The sequence below is a fragment of the Apis laboriosa genome, unplaced genomic scaffold (assembly GCF_014066325.1).
Source record: "Apis laboriosa isolate Shangri-la unplaced genomic scaffold, ASM1406632v1 scaffold2727_cov153, whole genome shotgun sequence".
NCBI lineage: Eukaryota > Metazoa > Arthropoda > Insecta > Hymenoptera > Apidae > Apis > Apis laboriosa.
In genome coordinates, this window is record NW_025222604.1 from 50,884 (window position 1) to 62,873 (window position 11,990).

The 11,990-nt window shown below is 23.6% G+C and overlaps 2 protein-coding genes across 18 annotated transcripts in view; one reads left to right on the forward strand and one right to left on the reverse strand.

Moving 5' to 3' along the window:
• The window catches only part of LOC122714024 (kinase D-interacting substrate of 220 kDa), a 37,245-nt gene extending 33,923 nt beyond the window's left edge, over window positions 1–3,322 (forward strand). For all 16 annotated transcript variants that reach the window (XM_043934992.1, XM_043935006.1, XM_043935002.1 and 13 more), the window contains 5 exons: window positions 54–227; window positions 302–449; window positions 558–679; window positions 932–1,046; window positions 2,374–3,322. In XM_043934992.1, coding sequence (XP_043790927.1) covers window positions 54–227; window positions 302–449; window positions 558–679; window positions 932–1,046; window positions 2,374–3,137 — 1,323 coding nt within the window. In that variant the 3' untranslated portion in view covers window positions 3,138–3,322. The remainder of the gene's footprint in view (window positions 1–53; window positions 228–301; window positions 450–557; window positions 680–931; window positions 1,047–2,373) is intronic.
• Window positions 3,323–5,951: 2,629 nt separating this feature from the next.
• Window positions 5,952–9,779, reverse strand: LOC122714023 (band 4.1-like protein 5). 2 transcript variants are annotated; one of them, XM_043934988.1, is made up of 7 exons: window positions 9,315–9,779; window positions 8,908–9,055; window positions 8,594–8,770; window positions 7,796–8,497; window positions 7,237–7,667; window positions 6,384–6,806; window positions 5,952–6,181 (listed from the first exon to the last, which is right to left on the reverse strand). In XM_043934988.1, the coding sequence occupies exons 1-7, from the start codon at window positions 9,477–9,479 to the stop codon at window positions 6,053–6,055; spliced, it is 2,175 nt and encodes a 724-aa protein (XP_043790923.1). In that variant the 5' UTR covers window positions 9,480–9,779; the 3' UTR covers window positions 5,952–6,052. The 2 variants fall into 2 exon arrangements, with proteins under 2 accessions (XP_043790923.1, XP_043790924.1); XM_043934989.1 differs by lacking the exon at window positions 6,384–6,806.
• Window positions 9,780–11,990: the final 2,211 nt, after the last annotated feature.

An 11,990-nucleotide genomic window follows, 5' to 3' on the forward strand; every position in this document is an offset into this window, starting at 1 on the left:
ATAATATTGCTATATAATATATGCAATATATAATTTCTTTTTTTATTTTTTAGTCCGAGATTTTGGAGATAAGACTTTCCTCTTTAACAGTAAACGGAATTTGCGATCTTATTGATAGGATCGAGAATATAAATCCTAATCAAGCACCGCAGTACAAACAAGTTATTAAAGAAAATAACATTAATGGTAGAGTTTTATTACATTGTGAATTACAAGAATTGAAAAAGGTAAATTTTATTTTTGTGAAATAAAAAATATAAGTAATAGATAGAATAGATTAATAATAATTTTTTATTTACAGGTTCTTAAAATGGCTTTCGGAGATTGGGAATTATTTCGTATGGTAATTGTATCTCTTAGAGAATTAGAAATTTCATCATTTAGCACACATGAAGAAGGTCCGCGAAGTGTTCGATTCACTGTAGGAACAGAACAAATTCCACGAAAAGGTACAAAAATAATTTAAGCAAATTATAGTAGATTATTAGATTATAAAATTAAATATATTATATAAACATATTTAAACACCATTGTTTCACATTATTGTTTAAATATAGATCATACTTTGCAAAGTACTTCGATACGCGTGCCAACTCATGTTGAAAAAGATAAGGGAACTTCAAGAACCGATGGTCCTCCTAGACGAGATCAAACTAAGCAATCAATTATGGAAAAACAAGTAAGCTTTCCTAAAACGTGACAATAAAATAATAAAAATGTAATAAAAATATTCTAACAATTAATTAATTAATTAAGTATAATTCTCATTACAATCGTGCTCGGTTTTAGTATCAGGTAAGCGCAATTTAATATTTTGTATTACTTTTTTCTGGAAAAAGATATGAATAATTGATAATAAAAAAAATAAATAATTTAAAAATTTATAAAACTATTAAATACAACAGAAAATAAATAAATAACTTATTTTTAGGTAACTTTAGAGGAACAGATGATTTGTGGAGCTCTGCAAACTTTAAATGAAGAAGCGTGCGAAGATGTATTAGATGTACCATCTTCTGCAGTAGTACCATCAGACTCACTCTCAGGTGAGCCCTCTTCCCTACCACTTTCACTGCCTCTGGTTATAGTTCAAGAACCACCGCAGCCAGACCAAAAGCGTGACACCGTACTAGAATATAGTACAAATTTTTAATGAATTTAGATCGAATATAGTTGTATAATTTAATCATGCGTGTATCATGCGTTTTTAGCATCAATATGACCACGTCGCATTCAAAAATGATTCTATAAAATCCATCATTTACAATTCTCCAGACAATATAATTGTTTAAATGTTTCTTATTACACAAATTCGTATATCGGAAAAATCGTACCAGTATTATTAATAGATAGGTGTATCTACATATAACAGGCAGTCAATAAAAATTTAATTTATTTATATATATATATATATATATATATTTTTTAAGTACAATATATGTGGTAGAGATTAAGGGAATATTACTACCTTCATCCTAATGAACCTCCACATGTGTCATACTCTTGAAAATGTGCCAACACGTTATGAAAGACTGGATCGTTACTATTGACAAAAAATATAAAATGAATGTTTCTTATAAAGAGAAAAAAAAAAAAATTTTCATTGTAATACTTAATACTGTTATAATGGTTTGAATGTGTGCGTTATCATAGATATAGAAAAATATCATACACATTTTCATGTAGTAATTTAAAATATTAATGATATAGCGAAGAAAAAAACTGTGTTTTTTGTATTCCTAAAATTATAGAATATCTTCGTATTCTTATCTTAAATAATTTGATGCTAATACTCAATTGGTTATTGTATTCTTAATTGTAGATTCATAATACTAAAAATACTGTATTTTTTTAACAAACATTTGTAAAACAGGCTGTGATAATTAATTGTTACCATCATTGTCAAATGAATATATTTCTCTTTTCGGGATGTTTATGCTAATAGATCTTGTATATTTAGAAAGATAAGTTTCTATATGAAAACATTTTATATACTAAAGTAAATTGCTGATATTTTTCTTTGTGTATTCTTTTGTACTGTATGTACAATTATCCTAACTAATTGTTGAATAATTATGAATGCGAATGACAATAAAATTTTATTGAAAATTTAAGTGATATTATCTTTCTTAAACTAGATCTATAAGCTTATTGGATATATATGCTTTCATTTTATATTTTTATTACTACAACAGTATTACAAATTAAATCATTTTATTAAAAACATGAATTTAATATTTAATCGTGTTTTATTTAGGTATCCTTTTACAGTATTTAACATTTTATTAATCACTTTTAATAAATTAACGTTTATATTTAATTCATCTCGAATGATATAAATGAAAAATTGGATAACAGAAAGATTTGTTTTAGGATCCATCTCAACGGCTCCTCAAGATACAGATTATGTGATCCTTCAATCTAATCCACTTCTGCATTGGGTGCCAGTCAATGATGAGCCCGAAACGTCAGATGACAGTTCATTTGAATCAACAGTTCATCTTCAACGTACAAATTCACAACGTAGTATTACATCTCAACTTAGTACTAGATCAGCTTGTTCATTTGGACGTAAAGATTTAAAAAAAAGTGGAGGCAATTCCACTAGTAGTAGACCTGCATCGCTTTTCGTATCACCTCCACCTTCTCCCAGACCTGCTTTCAGATCTAAATCAACAGACGAAAATTATGTAGTTAATAATATGCCCATGAAATCGACTATCTCTACACCTATCAAGAAACGACGCTCAACGTCAACATTAAATGATGAAATAGTTTTATCAGTCCCTGTTCCAAATTCCAGCTTGGAAAAATTAAGCAAATTGAAAGATCGTCTTATGGGAACATTACCTGTTTCACCTGCTCCAGGAGAAAGCGAAGATGAATCTACGCCGTTAGTTTCCGAATTATCTACTCCAACTCATTCACAATCCGATAGTGTATTTAGACATGACTGTAGTGAGGAAAACAGTAGTTCTATTTCTTCTAATAAAAGTTTACCTCGTGATGGAGAACGATCTATTGATATTGTTGATTATTCTGATACAGTTAGTTTAATGATACGTGAGTCTTCGCATATGCAATTTTTATCACGTCAAAATGTCGAAGAATGGGGCAATCCAGAAACACCTGTTTGATATCTTCTGCTATATAATTGTTAATAAGTCTCGATGACATACATTAATATATAATAGAAAAAAAAAACGTTCAGTCAAGTCGTACTTAAATCGTTTGTGATATATATTTTGAAAGGTAGTCAAGCAATTCAGAATTTCACTTTGTATATAACAAATAAAAGATGTTGAATTTTTTAGATGAAGTATTTAAAGATGTTCATGCATTATCAAGTTATGCATTAGAAAGAACAATGACAATGCTGATAAACAATGCCTTTTATGCAACATATTTATTTAAGTTTTATAAAAGATATGTTTAATCATCGCATCGTAACATTCCTTCATAATAATTTTAATGCATTTAACCCCAGCCTATTAATTTATTAAAAAGAAACTGATAAACCAGAAAATGTTTTTTATTTTATTATAAATATATTTTGAAAAATTAATTCAAATCAATTCATAAAAATGAAATTAAATACAGATAAATAAACATTTAGTATTTTACATATATAAATATAACATATTGTAAATATAAAAAAATATCATATTTATTATCCTATTTGTCTGATATCGCCCGATACTAATTTTAAATATTAATTGTCAAATATATGACAATATTATGAGTAAATACATATTCTTGATTTATGTAATGATTGATATTATAAATTCTACAAGATATTTTATAATAATCTGTGTTAGTAGCAAATTTTCTCTTTTGTACTGCTCTTATTGTTGCGCGCGTTTAATATAAAGTTATAGAAATTTTGAAATTAGAAAATATTTATTATTGTTGAATTTGAGAAATGGAATTATATTATTGAAGAATAATTTATATGTTAATTTTTATTATTTAAATATATAAATTTTTATTGAATTTTTTTTTATAATTTTGTAGTAGTATTTAGTTATGCTATAAATTTTTATTTTAAAGCTTATAAACTTATGAAGACAGCACTATCATTTTTACAGTATTTTTAATAATTAAATGCCTAGTTCATAAAATATATAAAACATGAATTAAATATATCTTTGACAAATCTACAATATAATTTTTTAATAATATCTTTTTTATTACAAAGCGAAAAATTATACATATGTATATAACAATGTATGTATGTATATATATATATATATATATATATATATAAATAATAATACTTTAGGACGGAATACATTAGGGTATCAGTTGATAATAGCATTGTAAAACATAAGTAACATATATATTAGATTTTCAAATAATAATATTATGTGTACTCTGCTTATTACTATTAAATATAGTATATTTAAATACATAAAACATCGAACAGCGCCTTATTCTATCATAAATGCTCATATATGGAATACAATAAGTACTTTAACAGCCTTTTGTAAGTCGTCGAAATGAGTTCTATTTTTATAATTTATGAGAAACATATTTCGTGTCTTTTAAATGCATTACATAGAACAAATTTTGTAATACAATAATTTAATCAGATTTCTAAATATGAAACAATATTTTTTATCAATCTAGTCATAGATTGTTTTTTTTGTCTGAAAAAAATTCTCACAGTATTTTCTCAAAATAAAATATTTTTAGTTCATTGTATTACATACTTAAAAAACATATTTTTTTATAAAATACTGATATGTTAATTACAAATATTAAAAACTACATAAACAATAATAAAAACTATAAAAAAGAAAACATTTTGGCGGTATGTTTACATAATATGATAAAAAATTAGATATCGTAAGTATAAACATATTAATATAAATTGTAAATTTTTTCTATGAAAGGTGCAATATATCATTGGTCCCGCCTAATTTTTTATAAATAAAAATCGATAAAAAAAATTATCTTTTATGAAATGATTATATCTATAATGTAAATATCTTTGTGGATAAAGTTATTTTCAATAAAATGTTTTACGATAAATAAAATATAAATCGATAGGAATGAGCATAAATTTCAATAGTGATATTTGTTTTTCATTGTCATCAAAGGCACTATGGCAAGTATAAAGTATTATTTAAATATTATATAAATACTTTTAATTAAACTATCATCTATCTAGGCACCAGGAATTTATTTGCAAATTCGAAGCAATATATAAGGTTTTTCTAATTATACATAATATATAATTAGCGATAAGAAACTTGAAAAACGTAAAAATTGAAAAATAAATCAATTTAATAATAGTAAGAGCACCATATATTATTTATTTTTTAATATATGTATAATGTGTGTTCTTATTTATGTAATGATGCAAAATCAGTTAATTCTTTATAAAAATTATAAAATAATAAATATAGAACACACAAATAATTTGCATGGCATAAATTGATATTATATTAAAATAAAATTAGTGACATAGATAAAATACAGAATAAAATTTTTTATCAAATTTTTAACATATTGTACTTAGTAAAAAAAAAAAAAAACTATGCATAATTTTAAGGATTTTTATGATATTAAAGAGTATTAACATAATAACCAAATGATATATTTTATATATTTATAAAAATTTTTTATAATTTGAAAATATATCTTATTATAAAAAAAAGATATCAAGAAAGCAATAATTTAATTTTCTAATTAGAAATTACATTTATACAATTTATATTTTTGTTTTGATTTCTCAAAGAATTCATATGATTTATTCATATATTTTTTTAAATTAAGAATTAAAATCAAATAAAATACTTACATGAATGTAAATTATTTATAATTTGCAAAAAATACAAATACGAACTGGTCCCATTGATATGTTATTTCAAATTATTTTATATTGTCTATTTAGGCAATATTATATTCCAATAGGCACAAAAAGTATATCAGTATATATATATATCTTGAGGAAGACAAAATTTGATAAATATTTGTTCTTCTGTTTTAAAAATATTATTCTATAAAATATTATTTTTTTTGTATTTTTCATTGATGAATTAATATTTTAAAGTTGCGTTGTAATTACAGTCTTCCTCGTGATTACAGTATGTTTAATTGGAGTTTGATCTGTTGTCGTTGTTTGTGGATCGGCTACTAACCAAGGACTTATATCAGAAACTGCCAAATTATCATCCTGAAACACAAAAAAAATATCATTTATCTACTTTAAATTTTTTATGCATAAAATTTTAATTAAAAATATAAAAATATAAAAACATTTAAAAAAAACAAGCACATATTTGCATACAATTTGCTTAAGCTAAAGCATTTTTAAATGAAACAAACTAAAAACTGTTACAATTACTAATTATCAAGCATTTAAGATTGAGCCACACCTTATGAGTAAGAGTCGTAGTAGTAGTTTGTATCTCTTCAGTTTTCACGACTCTCGCTCCATTTTTTTCTATTTCCGCTTCAGCTTTCTTTTCAACCATAGGTTGTATTTCTTTAAAAGGATTAAGCAAACCCAAAAATGGATTTGAATCAATAAACGGGTTTGTATTTGTTTTTTTTTCTTCTTCTGTTTTTATATCTTCTTCTGTGTTTTCAGAGATATTAGTAATTTCGTTGTTATTATCGCTAGTAAATGGATTGAATGGATTTTGAGATTGATTTGAAATTTTAGGATTCAGTTGTGTTGTTTTTTGTTCAATTTGTCCCCAGCTATCTAGAGAAAAGTGTGTTACAGTCACATTGTCGTCAGCAGATGGATTTATCATTGTAGTTCCGCTTACTGAAAGTGTCAGTTTATCTCCTCCCTATATAAGAAATAACGCGAAAAAGCAAACAATCATATCTAAGCTTAAAAGCAATAAAACAAACAAAAGTAATAAAAAAATTATTTATGTAATAATACAAAATATATCTAAAAAACGCAACATGACAATAAAAATATAAGTAAAAATATTTCGTATGTACGAATTTTTCAGATTTTATCTATTTTAGATATTTGTCAATGACATTTACATTTTATTGCTACATAATCCTAATTTAAATCGCAAATACAATCTTTTAATTTCAATAATTTATTTGTTTAAAAAATGTTTATAATGCAAAATAATTTAATTAATGAATAGCATTCTAAAAATTGAAAAGGACTTTCAACTTTCTACTATAATAAATATATTTGAAATTTATTACTTATATATTTTATACATTAATGATATTATAAAAGTTTAATTTTCTTACCACCGATACGATTGTTGCTGCATCAGAATGCTGGTTGTTTTTATTAATAACTGTAGGTGTATCCATGGACGTAATTGAAACTAAATTTGAATTTTTCCCTTGTTCTAAAGACTTTGCTTTTAATATATTGCATTTTAATGATTCTGGAGGAATAGGTGTACGTGGAGGCAGTGAAGAGGTACCACCAACTTGATTATTTGGTACTAATGATGTTTGATTACTTATATTTTCGATAATTAAACTCGTTTTCACTGGTTCTGATTCTTTTTCTGTATTAGCAATTGTTTGATTTCTAGGTTCTAAAGGTTGTTGGTCTTTGGCCAGAGATTTCAATAAAGAATCTACTAAAGGCGAAGGTGTAGGATGTACGCTAGAATCTGAAGACTTTGTACTACATTGACTTGATTGACGCTGCAAAGATTCTTCTTCGTCTAAAAAAAAAACAAAAAAGAAAAATTTATTTGGAAAAAATTTCTATTTATATAATTATTCTGAATTTTTAATTATTGAATTTTTATTTGAATATTCGTTAACAGAATTAAAATATCTTTATGCATACTAGTAATCACTGGAGCTGATTGTGGTTGCTCCACTTGTTGACGCTGACGTTCTCTTAAAACATGACTTTGACGGCGTGCGTATCTTTGACTTGGTCGTCTTTCAAACTGTACTGTTCTACGTGCTCGATTCAGTTGAGTAGTTTGAAATTCTGTCTTACCACTATAACGAAAACGCGAACCCATACGAAAGAAGTTTTGACGTCCACTAGCACCTTTAACAGGTGCACGTAATCGAAAGAAAGCATGATGTTCTACAGCACATTTCCATAAATGTTTACAAGCCTTTTCATTAACAAGCCTAAACACAAATGTATGTTCTTGTTCTCCTCTTCCTTCATCATCTTCTTCTACTACAACTAATGTTAATTTCTTTTTTTTAAAATCTAATCGACCAATTTTTGGCCAAAAAAATAATCCTATTTTTTGTGTTCCTTCAAAAACTAGAATTCCGGTCGGCGTTAAACCCAAAGAATATTCACATGCATCTTTACCAAGAACAGTATGCATATCTACACCATACATATCTAACCATTTTGCTTTACTGAGATAAGCTGATTCAGCCTGTGCTGGACTAAGACCAGAACATTTAGTATATTCTTCTAATATTTCAAGTTCCATTTGCTCTGTTTGACCTGGTACAAATCTAAATTCTGATACTGTAGCTGCACTATGTATGGTAGGATCATAATCACCAAGTTCAGCTAAAAATATATACCAATTTTAAAAAATATTAAAATATAAATTTTTTTTTAATTTACTCATTTTTTTCTTTTCTATTTTTTTTTTTTAATACATACATTGAAGAGCTAAAGCAGCCAACTGTACAGCAACTTGATGAGGACAATGAAGTTTTCCTTCCAAGACATCTTGTTTAAGTTGTAAGAAGAACTGATATCTTGTTAGTTCTTCTCGTAAAGTATTAGGTTCTGATGAATAAAACTTTACTTTAAGCCGTAAAGTATATGGTGGTCCAACTATATAAAATATTGCTTATTAATATTAAAAAAACAAATATAAAAGGTTTTAATAAAAAATTTTAAAAATGATATATTTGTCAATAAATAAAAAAGAAAAACTATATAAGTATTGCAAAAATATGCAAAAAACATACTTTTTACTTGTTTTTTTATTGGTTTTGTAGGATCTAGCCAATGTTGAACGTTATTACTATCTGTATATTGTAATCCAAAATAATCTTTTTCTATTAAATCTAAACTGTAAAATACTTGTTCATATAAATCACTAGCCAATGCTTTTTTCTGTAACACAAAAATGTTTATAAAAATATCAAAATTTATAAAAAAAATCTATATATAAAAAATATATATCTATATATAAAAAAAAGTTAGAAAAATATTATTTTCCTTTTTTTTATTTATATTAACTATATATATTCTAACGACAAGAAATTAATATTTAATAATATTAATTCTATTATGATGACATTTTCCAAAAATTTATTTTTTAGAATTATAAACGATAAAAATTTATTATTTTTTAATAAATTATTTTACTTACTGATAATTCTATAGGTAAATCTGTGCCATCAAGTAAAACAACTCTACATTGAACAACATTTTTATTACTTAGCAATCGCTGATTTTTAATTTGGGAGGACGTAGTCTGTCCACTAACACTACGAGCCCTGCGTCGCGATAGAAATCTTAACATTTTATTTGACATAAGTCAGAATAAATTTGCTGGTAAGCAATAACAATATATTGACCCAAAATGCTACATTCCTTGTTTTACATAGATATATGCTTTTTCATAATACGTTGCGTCGGTTAATACGCCCACTTGTACACGAAACACAAGTATGATATATCAAAACGATCAGAAAAAAAATGATAGTTAAATGCACATATTAAAAATAATATTACAAAAAAAATTTTAAGTTACATTTATATTTATTGACTAGACATAATAATTCGCGCGTAATCGCGAAATTCAAAGAATCCGGAGAAGATACACATCTCTCGGTTACAGTAAAGCTACGGATATATTTTTTATCGCTAATCAGATGGCGCTAGTCTCAATTTTGAGAATACTCAAACCATAGACAAGATATAAAATAGATCTACTATCTTAGAGAATTTTGTGTTGAATATTTTGAAATATACAAATATCGAAAAAAATCATAAATCATATATAAAATACAAAAAATTATAAAAAGATAAAAATATATTGTTATATTTAGAAAATTATTAATTAAGGTGAAAATTTATAAATTGAATTAATAATTATATCTTCTACCACAGAAAAGTGTTCTTAAAATAATTAACGATAAATTATCAGTGCTAAAATTTTTTATAAAACTAATAAATGTGTAAAATTATAATATTAGAAATTAGAAATTGTTATAATACATCGAGTTATAAAATTAATCAAATATATTAATACAATATTAAAAATTATAATATTAAAATTTTTCATATTTTAAAATATTCGTTTAAAATATAATTATTATTAGCCATCTTTTATAAATTAGTTCTGGTTTGACTGTTGAAGTTTTTAGACATGTTAAGATTATATTTTATTCGTGTGTAATTTAAAATTGTGAACAAATATCATATTTAAAATATATATTTTATTCGCCAATATTAATTTCCTTTATTTTTGAATATGTATATTATGTATTATTGTTTAAAAGTGCTTTAAATACATATATTCGTAGTTTCGCGCGTCTTATTTGCGAGTGTCATATACTTTATTATTATTATGAAAAAATGAGAAATTGTTGCTACATCAATATTAAGTAAGTTAATATTATTTTATATGAATGTCTAATTTATTTTTAAAATGTAAATGTTACTTTTTATTCAATTTTCATTATTCCAATTTTAATTGTATATTCTATTTTTAATTTAATATTTCATACTTCTTAAATGTGCATTAAATTCAATTTTCATTTCATATAAAAAGCAAAAATGAGAAATCATTTAAATATTTTGGTCAATCAATTTCAAAAAATGATATGTAATAAATAGATTAAAACTTAAAACTAAATTTTAAAAAATTTCTAAAACATAAATTTTAATAATGATTTTTTTTATAAAATGCCATATAAAATATTATAATATTATAACAATATTATACAAATATAATACTTTAAATCGAAAAATAATACTGTAAATTTTAGTTCATAAAAATATATTGATTATTATATATTATATATATTACATATTATAATATCATAATAAATTATTAAATTCATAAATTAATTATAAAAATTGATATTGATCATTATATATCTTTTTGAGATTATTTTGTACATAAAATGGCTTAAAATATTTTAACATTATATAGATCGAAAATTAATACTTCGATAGATCGATTTATAACAATCGGCAAAGTACGTATACTTTCGCCGAACTTCGTAATCCTTCTTCTATAAATATAAAACAGGTCGCGCGAGAGCGATCATTTGTCGATGAACTTAAGCGGGAAGAAGATGTTATAACATTTTGATTAAATTTTTATTTATAATGTAAAGAATAAATTTTTTTTAATATTTATTGTTATTTAACAAAATTTATTTTACATTAACATTTAATATTACTATAAATATATTATAGATATAGTATACATATATATATATACTATTATACTTATTATTTAATTTATTTTTTAATTAATATTTATTTATTGTTTATTTATATATTTATTTTTTTAAACATTTATTTCTTAATTTATTTATTTCTTTAATTATTCGTATACTTATTTATTAATTTATATTATACTTATGTTTCATTTATTTATTGATGATTAATTTATCATTATATTATTTATACTATTTTATTAATTTACATTTTTATTTCCATTTATTTCTTAATTTATATTTTTATTTATTTATTGATTTATATATAAATTCATTATTTTATAATGTCATATAAATTTTAAATTTGTAATTTTAAATATAATTAATAAAATTTTAAATATATAAATTTTATTTTTTGTTACAGATATAATCACCTGCACATTGAGACCTGATAATTGATATCAGTTTTTATATTGTATTAATTAATTAAAAATATATTTGAAGATTGTATAACAAATATTAAATTAAAAAAATTGTATTATTGAATTATTGTATTATTGAATTGTATTATTGAATTATATTAGAAAAATTAGTTTTGGGAATTGATGCCAAGTTAAGAACTACACTAATTATCTTTTTTATGTTTCAGATAT